Consider the following 21,660-nt stretch of genomic DNA (forward strand, 5'->3'; position numbering starts at 1 on the left):
TTTCACTAGCGTTGTAAACTATAATATCAGTGTCCGTCATCTGGGAGGACCCACTGCATCCGTATCCTAGCTGTCAGATGGGCCCAGGAGACTCAGGTGCTAGAATCCATGACTGGCAGAATTGGAAAGGAACTAAACGTGCCCAGAGCAGAAGCCCTTGTGATGAGAATGTGACTGGAACAGGAGGACACCGAAGTCAGGAAGGGAGCTCATAACACAAACATGTACCTGATGGGAAACCTGTGTGTCTGAGACACAGTGTTTGACCGTAGACCTCTACCCCTCTGCTGGGCAGTCTGGGAAGAATTAAGCAATAGTGACATAGAAAACTAAGTTTTTAAAAGATGCACTATTCTAAAAAGAACAGGAGAGTGGCTCAGGAGTGATCAATACTAATAAAGGCATAAGATGGAGACTAATGGTTTGAACAAAAATCATGCTCTCTGTTGAGAGGATGGAGAAACAAAAAGTGGGGATGTTAGCTGATGTACATCCAAGGGTCCTTTCCCACTTAGAAGTCAAGAGATAATCTCTAAGATGACAAAACAAGAAATAGTACACGTCAGACATTTAGTTTGGGGAGTAGGGGTATTTGGGAAGGGGAGGGACAAGACAGGAGACTGCTGTTTTCCAATATACACCAAATAATTTTTGGCTTTTTAAACTATGTGTATTACTATGAATGTTATTTTGATGAAATGAAATTCTCAAAAGATAAATATATAGACAGGAAAAGGGTAAGGGCTGGAGACAGGTTTGAGGATTATTTTCCTGTGAGATTCCTTGGGGGAGAACACATGGGATGGAAAGAGAGCCAAGGTTGGGAGCCTGAGAAATGCCTGTGTCTCATGGGCAAAGGCCACAAGGAGCCAGAAAAAGAGACTGGGAAAGTATTTTCTAAAGTGACTGTATTTTAATGATTAGGAAAAAAAAATTTTTTATTTTCCAAAGAGTATTGAAGAGGGGTAACGAGAAGGACTGGAGGTAACGAGAGGACTGTCCAGTGGAGGACTGGACAGTTATGTTATGGAAGCCAAGGCAGAGGAGAATCTCCAAAGAAGGGAAAGATGAGTAAGTCTAAATCCTTGTAAATAAGCTTGAGACAGAGGGCACTGAAATTGTCAGTTAGGAAATCTCCGATGACCTTAGCCAAGAGCAGTCAGATAGCCAGTGAATGTGAAGAGATGTTAGAATTTGAAGTGAACACAGTGAGTGTTGATGAGTGTTCAGATGACTTTTTAGCTGGAGGGAACTAGCATGTGGAATGAGAGCGGTTGAATCTATAAGAGAGAGAATGTGTGTAATTAATTGATGAAGCAAAGGCGTCATTAGGAGTCATTCTGTTTAAATCCATATTGCCTATTGAAAATATGCACACCAGATAACCAGCTGGGCTGGTAAAAGTAAGATGGCTTTGGTTGATGTCATGATCTTTTACACCTGGATTTCTACAGCATCTGGTGTAGATAAGGACCCAAAAGAGACTTGGGCATCAGGTGGAGTAAGTACCCAGAATACTGAGACGATGCCTCAGAAGTTAGGCCACGGTAGCCCTAAGATAAGGATGGCTGTTCTTGGCTAACAAAACTTAAAACGGCAAGCATTGAAAGTATCCAGCTGTTTCTAAGTAATGTGTCCCAGAATAAAGCTCAAGAATTTTAAGGAACATAAAAATAGTCCATACCCAACAAGATAAAATTGCCAATGTCTGGTGTCCAATTAAAAATTATCATAATGAGGGAATCCCTGGGTGGCGCCTGCCTTTGGCCCAGGGCGCGATCCTGGAGACCCGGGATCGAATCCCACATCGGGCTCCCGGTGCATGGAGCCTGCTTCTCCCTCTGCCTGTGTCTCTGCCTCTCTCTCTCTCTCTCTGTGACTATCATAAATAAATAAAAAAAAATTAAAAAAAAATTATCATAATGAGGGATCCCTGGGTGGCGCAGCGGTTTAGCGCCTGCCTTTGGCCCAGGGCGCGATCCTGGAGACCCGGGATCGAATCCCACGTCGGGCTCCCGGTGCATGGAGCCTGCTTCTCCCTCTGCCTGTGTCTCTGCCTCTCTCTCTCTCACTGTGTGCCTATCATAAATAAATAAAAATTAAAAAAAAATTATCATAATGAGAAAAATAAACAGACCCAGAAGTGACCCAGAAATAACAGATGATAGAATTAGTTTTTTAAAAAAGGACATTCAGATAGTTTTTTACTGAGATGATGGAGGGAGGCATGAACATCTTTAAGAGGTGATAAGACATAAATCTCAAAGCTTATAGAGATGAAAGAAATGAGACAAAGACTGTGTGAGCTAGGATTGAGGCCCACAGAAGAGAAGATACCGGCCCTGCAGACACAGCAATAGAAATGGTTCAGAATGAAAAACAAAGAGTCCCACTGGGCTGGCTACTGGTGTGTCGCCTCAGCTCCAGATCACCTTTAGGCCCTCCCTGCGATGGTAGAGCTATTCCTTGTAAACCTCTCTGCTTTGCCAGTGAGCAAGAGGATGGGCTGGTCAGTGGGCTGTCAGGGAGACTTCGGAGAAGGAAGGGATGAGGCTTGTTATACAGGGCCCTGGGGAGCATGATTTTTCTTCACTGCCTTGGCCCTTGAGGTTTTGCTGATGCTGGATTCCAGCAAGACACGGCTTTCTCTAGCATTTGGCAACTGTGACTCTTGTTCTGTCTTGTTCTCAACTGAATCAGACACTGTGCAAATCAGACGGCAGTATGGCAACATCCTGAAAGTACTAAGGGCCAAATACCAGCCTTTAGGTTCTATACCCCGCAAAAAAAAAAATCTTCCAAAAACACAGCAATCCAAATAAATATGACACAAGACCTGCGTTTGGATGTCCCCCATTTCCAAGTACTTTTCTTTATAGCTGATTATTTTTTTCAGTAGAAGATCTAATCAGAGAGCCTGCAGTAGGTGGTTATGTTTCTTTAATCTCCTACAATTTAAAATAGTCCCCAGCCTTTTGTATTTTTCATAACATTGACATTTTTGAAGAGGTTAGGCTGGTTTTTGTTGTTGTTATTTTCCAGAATGCCTCTCTGTTTGGATTTTGTCTGATTGTTCCTTCCTGATAAGATTCAAATCAGTATTTTTGGCATGATGTGTCTTCAGTGCATCACATCAGGGGCACAGCATGCCCAGTTGTCCCATTATCGGTGATGTTAGGTTTAATAACTTTGTTAAGAAAACATTTGTAAAATTGTCCATCTTTTGTAACTATCGCTCGTGGGGTGATATTTTGAGACTTGGTGGTTATCTTCTTCCTCGATAGGCTTTTATCCATGGCTTTAGCATCCATTGAGGATTTTTGCCTGAATCCTCATTTTTGAAGGCACATTTGGAATAAGTGTGCTTCCTGTTCAAACTTTAAAATGGTAATGACTTTATAATCTTTATAAGCATTTTCCTTGGTTATTTAGTTGATGAGAACTGTGGTGTCCTTTGGGGTCTTTTTCCCTTCATCCCAGACACACACCTGAGGCAACTTGGACCACATGGAAGCTCAGCTTACTGGCCTTCACGGAGAAGCTGCAGGCACAGTCATGGTTTTGGAAGCCCAGTATTGGATAACATTAAGGCATCAGCGTTTAATGTGCCGTTGATAACCAGCATGCCAGATCCCCCATAATGTATGCCAGACATAATCCATGCCATTGAGAGATTTCGTAATGGATAAAGGTGGCAAGAACCTTGGAGAACCTCTTTTTGTCTTTGTCTCCAGAATCCTGTAATTAAAGCCTTTATTTCTCTTCAAAAATTATCAATTTTTCCATGTGTTTCTAATGATCATAGACCTAAAAATGTTCTAGTCTTCTTGAGAAAAGAGCGGTCCCTCTGTCACCGATGCCAAGTTGATAACCTATATAGGCTTGAAGATGGAAGCTCCTTTCAGAGTGGGGAGGAGTGATTTTAACAAGTGGAGAAGGGAAATAATAATAAAAGAGGCACATGAAGACCTCAGGGTATAAATAAGCTTGTACCAGCTTCTTACCTGTTGAGCTTTAAAGCTTGTGTCCTTGGTGGGGACATCCCTTCTCTGCACCAGAGCAGAGAATCCATCTCACCCCTGCTTGGACTGACCTGGGACTGAGAGAGTTGCTCGTGACCTCTTTGGCAGCACCTTTCCTGCCTCCTTGCAGGAGACAGCTATTGTGTGGGTCAACATCATTCCCAGACCACAGGAAGGAACCCTGGAAAATTGTCTTTCCATTCAAAAGCTTCCAGCTGTTGGTCTGCCTGTCGTCCTGCCAGGTCCACCAGGAACTTGTTTTGCTCACATCTCAACAGTGCATGAAGGAGCATTTGTCTTGATAACCTCTGAGATCATCCTGGCACCAGATTCCCCAATGTGATTTCCCTGGAGACTAGAAGAGAAACATTAGGACAGGGCTTGAGAGATGGGCTCGAGGCCCAGGGGCCTGCAGGTTCTCGTTAGTAAAGAGCACGAAATGCAGAGCTCCAGCCAACACCTTCATGCTTCCAGGGTCCCTCCCATGGACAGGGCCAGAATGACTCCTCTTTATACTGAGTTTCGCTGCAGAACTGCTGGAAGACCCAGGAGCCCGCTGAGAATCGGGCAGAAGGCAGAGCCTGACCTGGGCGCCGCTCCAAGGGAGCAAGAATGGCAGGAAAGGGCAGATGCCGCCGAGCCCCACTCACTTGATGTGCTGGAGGCCATGGTTTCCAGACAGTGCAGTGGCGACACATATCGCCCCATCCATCCCCAAGGAATTTTCTTGAAGACTAGGCAGAGAAAAGATGGAGACACCACCTTGAGCCACTCAGGACAGAACACGCCCCAGAAAGCTGTGCCACATTATCTTGGGGGGCAGTGGAAGAAAGACAGTTCTGGGCCTGATTTGTCCATTAGCGTCCTAGCAACAGCACGGGGGCATTTACCCCTGAGGCCAGTGTCTACAAGTAGCCAGATGGTCTCGTCTAAGTGCCATGGAAGACGTAAGACCAAAAATGCAGGCATTAAGTGACTTAGCTATGACATAAGCTAGACAGAATGAATGCATCCATCTGCAAGAGGGACTCTAGTAGTCAAAGCTCTCGCTATTCGGAAGGAAGCAGCTACAGAGGACCCCAAGAGCCGCTCATCTCGAGGGGGAGGTTCCAGCAGAGAAGTCTGCAGCTCTGGGCGCAGGTGGGTCTCTACAGCCACTCACTTGAGTTTTCGGAGACTTGAGTTCACCTTCAGGGCATTTGCCAAGGCTTTGGCTCCAGCCACCCCGATGGCATTTCCTCGTAAGCTGTCAGGAGAGATAGGAACCCTAAGGCACAGTGACCGCTGTGGGATGAAAACCATACCTCTTCAGACGAGCCGGGGCTACTGGGTAGAGGAAGCATGGACTCAGCCACCATGGAGGTGAGGTGGTTCCTTCCTCGCTCCAGGCACAGAACAGAGATCGGCTCTGGGGAGCAGGACACGCGTGGAGGGGTGAAGCTGGCCAACCTGGGTGGTTTATGGGAGCCCTCACCCTCCTCCATCCCCAAGGACGGAGAGCAGGGCTGAGACAAGAGGCAGCATTGCAGCCAGTGGTCCCCGCGTGCTCAGCATCAGGAGCAGAAATGACTGGCACGTGCCAGAGAGCCGCATCCAGGGTAACCCCCACCCCCAGGACCTTGGATCCTCTCATAGAGCGAGCTCCATGGCCAGGGACCCCTATGCGGGAACCTCGGGACGTGCGCCGCCTGGCAAGGCGAGAACGGGTACCTAGGGGGAGGAGGCCCGACAGTAGGGGCTCGTAGGGAGGAGGTATGGTGTGGGAATGGGGAAGCTGCGGCCTGCTTGACCTGAAGGACGGTGTTTGAATGATCTGTGAGTTTCCACGTAAATTGACAGTTCTTTTCTTCCATATCTTCATTCTGAATCAACAGCGTGGTTTCTTGGGGCAACAGACCAGAGCCAGAGACGGGGACACTTACTCAAGAATCTCCAAGGTTCCATTCACGGCCAGGGCGTCCCCTAGCGCCTGGGCGCCCCGGGCCCCGATAGAGGCCACCTGCAAGCTGTGGGAGAGGTGCAGTCAGCGCGGGCAGGCAGGGCCCCTGCAGCCTGCACCTGCCCTGCACCGCCTAGGACGGGAGCTGCCGCTGCGGGTCCAGGAGGGACACGGGGGCTCCTGGAGAGTTTGAGGGAGAACGCTCCCCGAGCCCCTACTTCCTGCTTTCCAGATGCTCGAGGTCCCACTTGCTAACACTCGGAAAACGAAACACACCTTCCTTGGATGGAAAGCAAAACCGACGGGAGGGCGTGAGAGCCGGGCACAGGGCTGGCTCCCAGGCAGCGTGCGCGTTAGCACTTACTAGAGAGCAGTGAGGGTCGCGTTGGTCTTGAGCGCGCTGGCCACTGCAGACGCACCCTCATCCCCGATGGCGTTCTCCTGTAAACTGAACACAGAGCGTGGCCCTGGGCTCACGGGGCACGGGGTTGGCAGTCCAGTAGGACTTGCTGAGCTGGGCCCTTCTAGATTTAATTCAGACGCAAACAGAGGGACAATGGAAAAGGGACTAAGGATGTGCTGGCCAGAGAAGTAAGTCAAAGCCCTCCACCGGGCCGTTCTTGCCGGTCAGTGTTTTACATCTTTTTTTCCCCTCCCTTCCCTTCCACATGAGTAAAGTGCTAGGTACGAGAGCAGTCAGTGGTTAAGAGTTTAGTTAGGGTAGGCACCCGTGTGTTCAGGGGAGCACTTTGCGTTAAAAATTCTGACAGACATTTGAGTGTGTGTTGTGTCCACAGAGCTGTACAGGCTGAGGTCTGTCTCGGGTGAGGAGTTGTGATTGAATGAGCAGACCCCAGAGGCCATGTGCCAACTGCTCACAGAAGCTGCCGGAAGAACTAGGTCTAAACTGAAACCTGAAGGATGAGAGATGGGGGAGGGGGCTTGGCACCTCCGCACGAAACCCAAAGAAACTGAGTCGAGTCGCCACCTCGTGGAATGAGGCTGAGGAGGTACACAGGAAGCAGATTGGGGTGTTCTTTGGAAGCCATGTTAAGGGTTGGCCTTCACTCTGCAGGCACTGGGCAGCATTTAAGCATTTCACCCAGGACAGGGACAGATTTACATTTGGGAAAGCTCTTTGGCCAGCTGTGTGAGAAGATGGACTGGATGTGGAGGTGCCCCTGCAGTGACGCAGGTGAGTGATGCTGCTGGCCTGCTGGTGGCTGTGGGGGCAAAGGGAAATGGTGGAATGTAGGGAGGACAGCCACAGGTGGGAAGCAAGAGCAGAGGTGGTGTTTCTAGCTCACACGACTGGCTGGTCCTGTTCACGAGGTGGCGCCAGAGAAGCAGGCTCATGGGCAGGTGGTTTGGGCAGTTTGAAGTTCCTGTGAGGCGCCCTAGGGGAGATGCTGAGTGGGTAGTGGTGACACAGGTCTGGAGCTCAGGAGAGACATCTGGGGGATAGACGTGGGGGCACCAGAGCTTTTTGAAGGCAAGGAGCCTGGGAGCAGAGAACTTCTGGAAAAGAGGTCATTCAAGAGAAGATGGCCTAGGACAGAACCGTAGGGAGCACCAGGATGTCAAACACAAGAACCAGCCAGAAGTGAGACACCCTGGTCAGAAGCCAGTGAGGCTCAAAGGGTTAAACACAGAGTTAGCCCTCGACCCAGCAGTTCCACTCATGGTGTGTAGCCACGAGAAATGAAGGCTCGTGAAGGCTCACAGCAGTGTCATGAGAGCCAGACAGTGGGAACAACCCAGTGTCCATCAGTGGACAGTGTGGTCTATGCACACACTGGACTAGGATTCAGCCATAGAAAGGAATGAAGCTCTGATTCATGCCACCACCCGGGTGACCCTTAAAGACATGACACTAAATGAAAGATGTTGGTTGCAAAGCCTGCAGACAGTATGAGTCCATGTATGTAAGACATCCAGCGTGGGTGACTCCATAGAGACAGAGCACATGTGTGCTGGCCACAGCTGGGGTTGGGGGCAGTGGGGAGTGACTGCTAATGAGTCTGGGGTGATGGAAATGCTGTCAAGTTGATTGTGGTGATGGTTGCACAGCTCAGTGGATGTACTAGAAACCAGTCAGTTTTGTACTTTATATGGGTAAATTATTGTGGTGCCTGGATTATGCTTCAGTAAAGCTATTAAAGCAGAAAAATGCCTGCTGGCCTTAGGGCAGAGGAGGCCATGTGCCTGGTGGACACCAAGGTTTCAGGAGTCCTTGCTCCCCTGACCCTCCTGCAGCCCCTGCCGAGGCCCCACTTACTCGAGGCTGGTCAAGCTTCTGTTGAGCTGTAGTGCTTGTCCCAGGGCCTTGGCAGCACCAGCCTGGATGAAGTTCCACTGCAGGCTGGACAGAAACAAACACACGTGAGCCCAGGGTGGAGCCCTGCATGTTCTGGAGGGTCCGGAAAGAGGGGACTCTCCCAGGAGAATCTGTAGGCAGGGCAGGGGTCCTTGCGGGATGAGGTCCTCGCCACTGATAGGCTGAACTCCTGGAGCCCACCTCAGGTTTGGTTGAAGAGGGTGAATGAGCACTCTGCTTAAGGGTGGACACAGGAACAGGCTCCAATAGAAACCCCAGATGGCCCCTGTGTGAAGCTTGTGACACTCGGAGGTATGGCATGGGTACCCACCTCCCTATAGGCCTCTGTGCATCTGCCCCAGGAGGCAGAGCAGGACGTAGTGCGCAGCCTACTGGGGGGCCCCAAAGCTGGCCTCGTTCTCCTGGGGAGCTGGTACGATGGCCCTACAGCCCCACAGAGGGGACGGGACGGGATGGGCTGGGGCTGCCGCAGACTCACTGAAGTGACGTGAGGGCCTGGTTTTCTCTCATTGCCACCGCGATGGCCTGGGCGCCCTGGTCGTGGAGGAGGTTGGCTGTCAGGCTGGGAGGAGGGGAACACGGTGAGTAAGCAGGAGCTAGCTGGCCACAGAGGCCCCATGCTTGCTCAGCCGGGAATCCAGGTCCCCTCCTCCCTGAGGACCACCCAGCTCACGTTGGGGGAGCCTGTGTGTGCGAAGCCCGTGCCTGAGGCTGTTGTACTGAACCCTGACAGCCGCACGGAGAGGGGACCTGGATTCAGCTTAGTGAGTTCCCAGGACAGATCACCCCGTGGGAGCCCACTCCTGGTCCCTGTACTGCGCTGCCCCTGACCTGGGCCCTCCCACGTCGCCCTGGGGAGGTGGCTGGGGGAGGGGGCAGCAGGTAACTGAGCACGTGGGGGTGGTGGGGTCGCCACCAGCAGCCAGGCCTCCGGGCAGCGCTCCCCAAGCAGGCCCTTCCCAGCCTGTAGAGCCGCCCTCTGCCCTCCACTCCCCAGGGCACCAGGTAGGCGAGGGAGGTGCAGCCTGCACCCAACTCACGTACTCCAAGTTCTTTAGGGTGCTGTTGCTGCGGAGAGCTCGTGCCAGCTCCCGGGCTCCCTCCGGGCTGATAGAGTTTTCTCGAAGACTGGGGAGAGAGAAGACCCTGACCGGGTGTGTGAGGGCTCGGGGCGGGGGGAGAAGGGGGAGACAGGCCCCGGCACTCCGGCCTTTGGAGACAAAGGAACCTCAGGCAGGACCTGGGCCTCCTGAGCCATCAGGGCTGAGGTAGAAGAGCCTCCAGCAAGCCAGGCTCCCACTGCTAGCTCTCCAGGTGTCTCCCCTGGAGGTCCACCCACAGGGGACCCGGCAGGAGGAAGGGGCTCAGGTGACAGGCCGTCAGAGGTGAGGGGCCTGGGGCCAGGCTCAGCTGCCTCAGGGGCTGGTTTGCTGGAAGGGAGCAGCAGAACTGGCCAGCTGAGGCCCCAGGTGCCCCTGTGCCCCCCCCCAGCCCTCCCTGAGAGAGCAGGAAGTGTGCAGGATGCCAGGCTCCAGAAAAGCCCAACCACAGATCGCTACAGAACAGGCCCGCAGTGGGAGGTGTGGGCTTTCCTTCCGTCCCAAAGTCCCCCTTGGCCAAAGGGACACTGACTGGAGAGGGAAGCCAGGACTTACTTGAGGCTGGTGAGGGCCTGGTTGGCACAGAGGGCCCCTGTCAGGGCTGCCACTCCTGCGTCGCTGATGGAATTGCTCTGCAGGCTGCAAACGGGACAAGATGACGGGACGTGCTTGGCATGGCCATCCCGACCCGCAGGGAGCTGCTGCTCCGGCGTCAGGTGCAGCAGAGCTGGGGGACTCTGGCCGTAGGTGTCACCCCACGCTGCCCTTCTCCTCATCCCTCTTTCCTGTCCCTGCCCCCGTGTTCCAGATGCCCTAGGTCCGCGCAGGTGGGTCTAGTACATCAGCCTCACAGCTTAGCCTCTGCCTTATGTGAGTGGCTCCAAATACCCGGGGTAGGAGTGTGTGTTGTGTCTGCAGCCCCAGAGAGCAGCACCGCTGCGTCTCCCCGGTGTGGGGGCAGCATCGCGCTCCCCCAGCCCCCACCAAGGCCGCCACGGCCGACATCCTTTTCAGTCACCCGTGCCAGCTTTTCAAGGGCACTCGGTGTTTGTCACTCTGAAAACTCTACAGTCAACACCAACCTCCACTGTCTAGGGAAATGGAGCCGGTGGGGCGGGATGGGACGGTGGGGTGGGCGTGGGACAGGTCACAGTATGCCCCAGGCTGCTGCGGTTGGGTTCTGGCGAAGTAGTGGTCCTGACAACCCTCCTCCGGGACCCGCCCACTTCTAGGTGGGGAAACCAGGGGAGTCACCCTCTGCCCACGGCCACTCCTGGAGGGCAGTCAGGCAGACTCACTCCAGACTCTCCAGGCCCTGGTTCACCCTCAGGGCCTTAGCCAGGGCCTCAGCACCTCCGTCACCGATGCTGTTACTGGAAAATCTGCAAGAGATGGGACCAGGGTGAGTCGGTTTTCGGGAGCAGCCTGGCAGGGTGGGGCCCAGGGACCAGGGTGTGGGGCCGTGCTTGCTCTGTGGTGGTAAGGGTGCCCAGTGCACAGCTTGTTTCAGCTTGGGTCTGTGGCTCGCACGTAGCCTCTGCAAGTGACTCCTTATGGCCTGTATACGTCAAGGTAGCAAAGTACTTGACTCCCTAGCAGGGGCAGGGCCAACCCTCTAGTGGGAGGTTTTGTGATACTTTATGTGAAGATGGCCAGGCAGTGCTGGGAAGGCAGTAAGTTTAAGTCTGAGACAGGCCCAATCCTGGGAAGCTGGAGTCCAAAGTCAGCTATCTTGCACCCACACATCTGTCCATCTGTCAATCCATCCATTCATCCTTATGCTCACAAATATTTGTGATGGGCTGGGCATTGTACAGTCAGTGAGGATACATATTCGGCCCTTCTGCATTTCTCACATGAGCTCCTTCAGACTCCTGTTCTGTTTCAGGGTCTCCGCCATCAGCTGGGCTCCCACAGGCCCGACGGTATTCTTCTGTAGGCTATGGGAGAGAAGGGTCTTTCAGCAAAGCCAGCCATAGCCATTCCCACTGCAGGGATGGTCCGGTTCGAGGGGAGTGCTCAGAGTGCTCGAATGCCCCCTCCATCTATCACAGCATCGGCAGACAGGTCTCTAGGAAAGATCTGTGGCTTGGTGATGCCAGCAGACTGACATCATTCCATGGGGGTGTCAGAGGCAAGGACAGCTGGGCCCTCCCTTGTCAGAAGCTGGAAAGCAGTGACCAGAGAACGCACAATATCCAGCAAGCTCTCGAGTGGCGACTCCTGCACGTGAGTCCTGCCGACTCCTCACTCAGGCAACCCTCTCAACACCCAACCATCTACCTCTTGACCAGCCAGCGGCCTGCCTTCCAGCCCTGCAGTCCTCCGAAGGCCAACCCTCCGTTTAGGCCCTCTTGCAACAGCTACTTCCCTTTATACCAAATCTGGAGGACGGAAATGTTCCCACAAGCCCCAGGTTAATCCTAGGAGGACAGACAAGGCCCGACCTGTGTTGTGTGAGGAGAAATAGGATGTAAACAGAAGGGAATTTCGTTAGGTTCCAAAGGGGACCTTTCCCTGACAGCGTTTCCCTTAGAGCGTTTCTTTGAGAAAATTTGCAATGGTAAAGCTGTCCCTTAGAGGAGTAAGTCTTTTTAAAAGCTAAATAAACCTCTTGTCAACCTCAGATTGACAGCCTGTAGGAGTCTTGGAGCCATCTCTCTCAAATGTACACATCAAGAAAGACAGCACGACTCCACTTTGTAAATGCCTGCTTGTCATATAGATAGGAGAAGTTTGGTTTTTCCTTTGGATAAAGGCAGTTAGTAAACAGATGGCTACCCCAGCTACCAGGCAAATTTAGGAAAAGCTATGTGCAACAAATGGTGCTGTCCAGTCCTCTGGAGCACAGATTATCTCAAGAACACACATATCATAGGTTGTGTCTGCTTGGCTGTAGAAAAGGGTGAGATTTCCTTGTCTTTGCCAACTCGTTGGTGGATTGCCAATGACGTGCGTGCACTGCTCTCTAGTTGATTATTCAAATAATTAAACTGTTTCATTCTTTACTACATTTGTGGAGAGGATTTTCTGCATTGGCAGGAAGCTTTAGTTTTGGTCGTTTTCCAGCACCTGTTCTGTGGAAAAGTGGTGGACATCAAGATTTCCAGGGGCCAACCAGAGGGGTCAGAAAGCCTCAGGATATCTCCCCAGTCATCCTTCCTTGCAGAAATCAGAGAGGCTCTTGGAGGAGGAGAGGAGAGGAGAAGAGAGGGTCTCTCTGCTGGTCAGCATGTCCACTTACTGCAGCACAGAGAGGGTCCGGTTGGTAGCCAACGCCTCAGCCATGGACCTGGCACCATTATCCCTGATCTCGTTGCTCTGGAGGCTGTGGAGGAGGCGCGAAGATGTGTGTCACCGATGGTGCACATGAGGGTGCCCTCTGGTGGTGGCCTTCACCCTTGCTGCAGTGTTAGCGAGATCCAAGGGAAGAGGCAGGGGGTGGCGGAGCAGCTGACTGCTCTCTGTCCTTACTGCCCACCACAAAAGGATCTGGGGACAGCCCCGTCTTCCCAGTGCTGCTCTGGCCTTAGGATTCCCTCTGGGTCTCTAAGCATTTGTCTCTTGACTGGAAACAAGGTGCCCATGATATCGGGATAACAACTAGTTTATCAGTGGTCGGAATTACAACCAAAAGCCACAGCATCCATGTGTTGACAAGGATGTAGAAAAATTGGAACCCTCACCCACTGCTGGTGGGAATGTAAAGTGGGGCAGACTTTGTGGAAAGCAGTCCGGCAGTTCTCAAAAGGTCAGAGTTACCGTATGACACAGTAAATTCTACTGGTAGGCGTCTACTCCAAAGAATTAAGTATTCAAATGCTTGTACGTGAATGTGTGCAGAAGCATTATTCACAAGAGCCAAAAGGTGGAAACAACCCAAATGTCCCTCAACTGATGAATGGATGAACTGTGGTCTGTCCAGTGAAGTATGACTCAGTCATAGATCGGGATGAAGCACCAGCTACCATGTGGATGAACCTTGAAAACACAATGCTCAGTGAGAGAAGCCAGATACAGAGGGTTGTGTTGTAGGATTCTGTGTGTGTGTGTGTGTGTGTGTGTGTGTGTGCGCACGCGCGTGTGTGTGAAATCTGCAGAGTAGGTAAACCTAGAGACAGAGAGCCCCGACCCTGCTAGCTGCCAGGGACTGGGAGGGACAGGAGAAAGGGGAGTGATTGCTAATGGATACAGGATCTGCTGTCAGGGTGATGGAAATATTTTGGAACCTGATAGAGGTGATGAATGAACAACTGTGAATGTGCTAAGTGCCATTGCAATGTATACTTTAAAATGGTGAATTTGGGATCCCTGGGTGGCGCACATCGGGCTTCCGGTGCATGGAGCCTGCTTCTCCCTCTGCCTGTGTCTCTGCCTCTCTCTCTCTCTGTGACTATCATAAATAAATAAAAAATTATAAAAAATGGTGAATTTTACCCCAATAAAAATAAATAAATGAAAAAAACAAATGACAGTAACACACTCAACTAAGGACGGATACAACCACAGGCCCCTAAGAGGAAGATAGCAAACCACAGCAAACCATAGGAATATTCTGGAAGATGGGCCCTTCAATGTCCTGGGAAACACCTCAGGGGAATATTCTGACACCATGGTCTTGGGGATTTCCCACTCAATGGAGGACAAGAGGTTTTCCTTATGGATTATTTTACTTTTCCACTTCTGTACCACCCCACCTTCCTTCTTTTCCACCCCCTGATTAGGCTGTAAACACAAGAACAATGACTGTGGAAGAGCTGAAACCTGAAACTTGTGTAGGTTACAAGATCATGTGGTATCCACCCAGGTGGGAGCCAGTGTAGGATGCCTGCCATTTTGAATCATCTCCCATTCCATGGTTGGCACCTGGGAGGGGGTTTTCTGGGTCCTCTACTGGTTACGTCGGGACAGGGAGCAGATGGTACATACCTCAGAAAGGCCAGAGTGCGGTTAATCTTCAGAGCATCTGCCAGAGCCTTGGCCCCTTGAGGTCCAATGGAGTTGCTGCGGAGGCTGGTGGAAGGAAGAGAAATAACTGGTTTTTGTTTTGTTTTTAATCCAATTCCCAGGGACAGAAAAACAAAAACAGAAGTTACTTGACCTTTATTTTTTTTTTTAACTTTATTTATGATAGTCACAGAGAGAGAGAGAGAGAGGCAGAGACACAGGCAGAGGGAGAAGCAGGCTCCATGCACCGGGAGCCCGACGTGGGATTCGATCCCGGGTCTCCAGGATCGCGCCCTGGGCCAAAGGCAGGCGCCAAACCGCTGCGCCACCCAGGGATCCCGTTACTTGACCTTTAAATCTATGTTCCTTGAAAATAACATATTGGGCTTTAGGATTTCATGTTTTGCAGAGAAATCCTAATTTAGGTGAACAAGTAAGGACTTTCCCAGTATGGCCCATTTGGTGGGGAGGAGAAAGCAGGATCTGATGGACTTGGCTTGGACCAGGTGTGGAGGGGGGAGAGAAGAATACTATCTTCAGGGCTGAAATTCTGATGCCTCCCTGAGCTGGTCCTAACAGCTGAGGAGCCAGGATTTTGCTCACTTGACTGTCTTTCCAACCCACCCAGGGGAGAGTGTGGTCTATGGGACTTCACGAGATGGCTCGCAAACTGTCCCTGACCCAAGGGTGGAAGGTTGGCCTTTGGTGTCCTACTTACTCCAGAGCAGTCAGACTTCTGTTGACCAGGAGGGATCTGGCCAGAGCTTTGGCACCTTTATTACTGATCTGGTTCTCAGCCAAGCTGCACAAGGAGGAGAGAGGAGTGGTTATTTTAGGTCCATAAGTCTCATGGCCTCTTCCTCAACACCAGTCTTGTGATCCAAACCTCTCAGTTTCACTAGCATCATGAAAGCCTGGATGCAGGTGGAGATGAGGTGGTCCCTGGAGTGAGAATGACCAGCGCAGGAAAGCCTCTGAGCCAGGTAAGGTAAGGCCAGAGAAAGGGGACAGACCCTCACACTGGCAAAGAGTCCCAGGGCAGAGTTGGGCCAGAATCTGGCACAGCAGCTTCTACACAGACAGTGCAGCAGGGAGCATAGGCAGTTACAGAAGTTGCCCACATAGATCCCATGCAGCGGTGTGCTGCCAAAAACAAAATACAAAAACACTGATGTGTAGCATTGGCCAATTTCCATGGTGTAAATATTCCCACCTCAGCCAATTTTTTTAAACATTTTATTTATTCATGAGACACACATACAGAGGCAGAGACACACGCAGAGGGAGAAGAAGGCACCCTGTGGGGAGCCCGATGTGGGACTCGACCCCAGGATCACAACCTGAGCTGAAGGCAGATGCTCAACCACTGAGCCACCCAGGCGCCCCTACCCAGGACTTTTTTTTTTTTTTAAGATTCTATTTATTTATTCATGAGAAACACAGAGAGAGAGGGAGGCAGAGACACAGGTAGAAGGAGAAGCAGGCTCCATGCAGGGAGCCTGATGTGGGACTCGATCCTGGGTCTCCAGGATCATGCCCTGGGCCGAAGGCAGCGCTGAACCACTGAGCCAACCAGGCTGCCCTACCCAAGACTTTTATAGTGTTTTATGAGTAATACCTCACGAGCCATGTGTGTATCCTGAAGGGTGCCTTGGACATTTCAAATGGGGATGTGGCCCCAAAGACCAACTATAGGGAGGTGAAGAAGGGCATGTGGCCATAGAAGAAATTTTTGACTTCTATTCCAAAAATTTCCTGAGCACTCTTCAGACTCCTTCATGCAAAAACACTGGAAGTTGACTATTTTGCTGAAGACTTCCCATGAAGGAAAAAATAATGAAAAGTTGTCATTACTGTGTTTTCTCCAAAGGGGTTGCATTCATATCTCCGGCTAACGAGACAGAGATAATGCTGCTCATAATGGCTGGCCCTTCCTTGTACAGTCCTTCCTCTGTGTCTGGCCTGTCCTCACACTTCCCTTGCACTGACCTGCTGAAGCTGCTTGACAACCCAAAGAGGTTGTTAGTGTGCAGGAGAGGGTTATTAATCTTGCCCCAGTTCCTGAAAGTTGACCTCTGCTTACCTGGGAGCCTTAGGCGCTCCCCAGTAGCAGCTTGACCTCTGGAAGGGCTTCCCTAGGGGCAGTCAGGTATATCTCCATGCCCAACCTCCGATCACAACTGCACACAAGCCTGGGGAGCCTCTCTGGTGGGAGAGCTTCGTGTGTGCTGTCACACAGGGTCACTGGGAGAGGGAGGCACCGTCTATACGACTGCCCTGGGAAGACAACTGGGAGCTTGCCTGCTCTCCCGGGGACCACCCCACGCATCTTCTCTCTTTGCGGATTTCCATCTGATCCTTTTGATGTAATGAACCACAGCTGCAGTACAATGGCTTTTCTGAGTTCTGTGAGTCCTTCTAGAGAATCATTGAACCTGAGGAAGGGTCGTGGGAAACCCCTGGACCCACAGACCCTGTTTTAACCCCATTTTAACCTTCTTTCGGCACACAGGTAACTGTCCAGGGCCACACAGGGCCCACGGCTCTCACCGCTGTCCTCGATGACTTCTAGTTGTGCCTGACTCATTCCATGTTTGTTTTTGTTTTTTCAGGCAAAGATTATTTCGGAACCCGGAGGGAGGCTTACGTGAGGATGAAGAATTCCTCCCTAGATCCTATGCTCCAACTCATCTCCCTAGTTCTAGCCACCTCCAGGTCACATCATTTCGGCTCCAAACCGGGTATTAGACTCAGAAACGTTATCATAGGAAGAAATTTCCTAAGCACAAAAATCTCTTCTGCCATCAGCATATAGACTTTCGTCTAATTATAACATTAAAGATGCAATGTTTAAATTGTATTTTTGTACTCATTTAAAAGTTTAAATTCATTTTTTTAATTAAAAATGTTAACATTAAAGAAGCAGTCCTGGGATCCCTGGGTGGTGCAGCGGTTTAGCGCCTGCCTTTGGCCCAGGGCGCGATCCTGGAGACCGGGATCGAATCCCACGTCGGGCTCCCGGTGCATGGAGCCTGCTTCTCCCTCTGCCTATGTCTCTGCCTCTCTCTCTCTCTCTCACTGTGTGCCTATCATAAATAAATAAATTAAAAATAAAAAAAAAGAAGCAATCCTATGCCTATGATACTGTTTTGAGGGCAAACTTTGAGAGGTGCGCAGAGAAGACTGGGCCTGGCACCACGTTGGAGCACACAGTATTCAGAGAAATGCCTCCATGTCCGTGATAGCATCTGACCCTCACCCTATCCTTTCCCTCCTCTCACAGTTGAGGTACCTGAGCCTCTGAACTTTCTGGAATGGGCAGAAATAGGCAGCATGCATCCTGAGCCACAGCCTTCAAAGGCACCTCTCCTTGAAAGCACTCCTGGCCAGTTGAGCAGAGAGGAGGATGGGAAAGCAGCCCCAGACCCTGTGTGAGAGCGGGCACCCTGGATGGGGTCTCCTGAGTCAGCGTTACCTGATCTTCTGAATGCGACAGTCCTTCCCACTCAGCACACTGCCCAGCAGCTCCATCACGGGGTCCTGAAACTGGTTGTTGTCCAGCCTGCAGGAGGAAGAGCGATGATGAGCAGGTAATAGGGCCCGTGGGCAGGTGGGGTGAGGTGCTGGTGCAGGGCTGGCGTCAGGACCACAGAGGCACCCAGGCCAACATTTCCATCACGCTGCAGCCTCTGTCATGCAGCTCAGGGGTCCGTGCCAGCACCCCCACCATGCTCAGAGTTTTCCTGTGAGGGTGGACTGGGAGGCTCAGTGTTGTGAGTTCCAGGATTCCTATTCAGGGGGTGTCTTCCCAGCAGCCCCGCACGCCATGCAAGTCTGGGGAACATGGGTTGCTAGTTCTCCTCCTCTTGAGGACATGGCACCTGCTCCCAGGTCTGAAATGGCCCTGGTCTTACAGCCTTCCTAAGGTCCAGAGCCCTGGGTGGATGCTGGGCTGGGGGTGGAGGCCGGTGTGGCCTCTGTCAGGACTGGGATGGTTCACAGGGTGTCAGAGGTTGAATTGTATTCCTCAAAAAAGATATGTTGGTGTTCTGACCCCACCCACACCCCCCACCTGGCCAGTGACTCAAGAATGCGACCTTGACCTTATTTGGAAATAGAGTCATTGCAGATGTCATTAGTTACAATGAGGTCTTTCTGAGCGGGGCGGGCCTATAATCCCATAGGCCTGGTGTTCTTATCAGAGGGAACAAACACTGCCTGAAGACAGGGACATGGAGAAGGAATCCATGTGACCACAAAGATTAGAGTGAGGTGTGGACAAGCTGAGGATGCCAGCAAACAGCACGAGCTAGAGAGGCAGGGAGGATGCTCCCCTACAGGTTTCCGAGGGAGCTTGGCCCTGCTAACACCTTGATTTGGGACTCTGGCCAACAGCTGTGAGTTTATGTTGCCTTAAGCCATCTGTGCTGTGGTCCATCTCCAGGCAGCCGGCCCTAGGATTCTGATACAGGGGGGTGTGGTGGTGGTGAGGAAGCTTCCTGGGCCTGCCCGCTCCTCCACCCCCACACCTTGCACATCCCGACCCCAGTGCCCACCTGAGGCTCCGGCAGTAGAGCAGCTGGGGCAGCAGGCTCTGCAGGACGCCCCTGCTGAGGCACAGGGACAGGTTGGCCTCCTGGGCGCAGGCATCAGACACCTGCAGGAGATACGCCAGGGCCGCGCGGTGCTGGGGGCCAGTCAGCCCTGCCAGGCCCCCGCTCTCCATGGCCTCCTCCACGCTGCGGGCCAACTCTGTGCACTGCAGCTCGTGCAGGCAGTGTAGGATGTTGACTGCCCGGGCACAGACGGCCACGTTAGGGCGTAGGCAGCCTTGCAGGAGCTCCGCCACCTGGGCCCGGTAGCCCTGGTGCTCACCCTGGGCCAGCAGGGAGCCAGCCAGCAGGGCATTGACCCTTGGGGACAGGAGTCCTGAGAGGAACCTCAGGAACACGTCCAGCCGCCCATCCTCGGCCTGCATGGCCCGCTGGGCCGCACTCCTGAAGTGTGTGAGGAAGCCCAGGCGGGGCCAGGACATGCCACCCTCGGTGAAGAGGTCGAAGATGGCCCTCTTGGACGCACTGTAGTAGTACGCGGCTGCCACGTACTCCTGCAGGGACAGGTGGCTGAAGCAGTAGGCTGTGGACGAGGCCAGGGTCTCCTCCCGCTGCAGGAAGCAGCCGCACAGGGCGCTCTGCACCAGAGTGAGATCCACGCCGAACGCCTTCAGGTCCTGCTCATAGAACACGTACTTCTTCCTGACCAGCCCATGGAAGGCCAGCCGCCCCAGGGTCCCCACCATCTTGCGGCTGCTGTGGGCCACCTGCTCGATGCGAGGGCTCGCCCTGCCCTTCTCCTGCCGTCCCCACCGAGGGCCATCCTGAAGTAGCAGGAGTAGAGCTCGCAAAGTGTCCTTGGCGCCCACGGCTCTGCATCCTGGGGCCCCGGCTTGCTGCGGCTCAAGTGAGCCAGTGCCGACGCAGCCAGCCGGCAGAAGGCGGGGACCGTGCACATCAGGTACAGAGCCCTGTCGGCCTGCACCTGCCTCAGGACCCAGCCTGAGAGGGTGTGGTCCTCGGGGAACATTTCCTCCAGACACGCCTTGATCTCGTCCTCGTTAAAGCCCCGGATCTCTGTCATCCGGTCCACCAGGCCACCTGGGATCTGGCCAGCCACGTTGGGGCGAGAAGTGACCCAGACAGACACTTCTGGGAAGAGGTTGCCCCGGATGATGTTGGTGATCAGATGGTCCACCTGGATCTCCTTCTTGGGATCTGTGCAGGCCACGGTGTTGGAGAAGTCCAGAGGCATCTTACACTCATCCAGGCCGTCCAGGATAAGGAGGATTTTGGATGGGGCTGCTGCCGCCAGGCCAGACTCCCTGGTGTGTGGGAAGACGGAGTGGACGAGTCTGTCTGCAGACAGCTTCTCGTGGGTGTTGAGATCTCGGAAAGTCAAAGGTAGCACCAGGGAGAAGTCCTTGCCAACCTGTCCCCGGGCCCAGAGGTAGACAAAGTTCCTCACCAGGGTGGTCTTGCCCACGCCAGCGACCCCGATGGTGATGGAGATTCGGGGAGGGATAGACACCCGCGACAGTGGCAGGAAGAGTCTGTCGAGGGCGATGGTCCTGGCCGGGTGCCAGCCCCCACGCGTGGTCTCCACCTGTGTGAAGTCGTGTTCCTTCAGCTGCAGGTCCGTCAGCCCCTCCACCAGCAGGAGGCTGGTCAGCCTGGACGGGGGGCCGCCCAGCTCCAGGCTGCCTTTCACCCAGTTCAGCAGAGCCTCCTGGCACTTCTGTGTCCTCGAGTCTGTGGGACAGAGGCTGAAGGGTAGGGCTGGGAGGGATGGGGACACGGGAGGGGCCGGGGGGGGGGCCGGGACGCGCTCCCTCTGCCTACCATCGCCAAGTGGAGGCCTGTCCGGGGCCTGCGGGGTCTGGGAGCCCTGGCTGCTCCTCCCGGCCAGCAGGTCCACGAGGGCTTTCACTTGCCCGGCTGGGGAGCCCGAGCCGTGCCCCTGGCCTGCCTCTGTGCCCGGCCGCACCTCCTGCTTCCTCATGGGGTCTGGGATTGCCACCGGGAGCTGGGGAGAGAGCCGTGTTACCCGCCTGGCCTGGGCCAGGAAGGGACCCTCGCTGTGCCCTCCCCAGCCTGCTGGTGGTTCTCAGCCCAGCCCGGGAGGGCCCAGACGGGCGAGGGGGGCCTGCCTCTGATGCGGGGGCCGGTGGATCAGAGCCCAGCCTGGGCTCGAACCCGAGCTCTGCCGCTTACCCGCCGTGGGACGCTGGGCAGGCCGCCTGAGCTGCTTGCGCTGTGGTGTCCTCATTTGTGACCTGGAGATAGAGACGAGGTTCAGGGCAGGTCCGCTCGCAAGAAGGGGTGAAGGAAGGAAGCCAGTCTGGGAAGTGTTCTGTGATTACAGCTCTGCGACCTTCTGGAAAAGGCAGAACTCTGGAGATCGTCGCTGGTTGCGAGGGGCGGATGGGGGTCGGGGGAGCCAGGCAGCCCCGAGGGCGGTGAAGCCACAGTGAGGTCCTACCGTGGGCCCGTGTCATGGTGCTTTGCCCAAGCTCCTACACGTACAGTGTCGCGGTCTTCCTCACTGTTTTCCTGGGGTCTCCTGATGCGCAGGCGCAGTGTTTTCTACTGAGCACTTTGACGGGGAGCCGCTATGAGGCAGAGCTGTGCCCAGGCACCACCTGCCCACCTCCCTTTTCCTCTCTGAGGATTTGAGTGGATCCCGTAGCCAAAGCCGGCCGACCACGTGTCCCTCCCTCAGCTAAGGTGGACACTGGGGGATCCCAAGCCCACCTGCACC

The 21,660-nt window shown here is 53.4% G+C and overlaps 1 protein-coding gene across 1 annotated transcript; it reads right to left on the bottom strand.

The window, feature by feature from the left end:
- Nucleotides 1-1,972: 1,972 nt before the first annotated feature.
- Nucleotides 1,973-20,901, bottom strand: NLRC3 (NLR family CARD domain containing 3). The gene is given in 18 exon segments (XM_055340638.1): nucleotides 1,973-4,377; nucleotides 4,673-4,756; nucleotides 5,185-5,268; nucleotides 5,945-6,028; nucleotides 6,326-6,409; nucleotides 8,240-8,323; nucleotides 8,778-8,861; nucleotides 9,344-9,427; nucleotides 9,955-10,038; nucleotides 10,698-10,781; nucleotides 11,256-11,339; nucleotides 12,644-12,727; nucleotides 14,329-14,412; nucleotides 15,065-15,148; nucleotides 17,822-17,908; nucleotides 18,903-19,701; nucleotides 19,704-20,678; nucleotides 20,742-20,901. Coding segments are annotated over 18 exon segments (3,204 nt in total). The 3' UTR covers nucleotides 1,973-4,286.
- Between the last annotated feature and the right edge of the window lie 759 nt (nucleotides 20,902-21,660).

Source organism: Nyctereutes procyonoides, unplaced genomic scaffold (genome assembly GCF_905146905.1).
Source record: "Nyctereutes procyonoides isolate TBG_1078 unplaced genomic scaffold, NYPRO_anot_genome, whole genome shotgun sequence".
Lineage (NCBI taxonomy): Eukaryota > Metazoa > Chordata > Mammalia > Carnivora > Canidae > Nyctereutes > Nyctereutes procyonoides.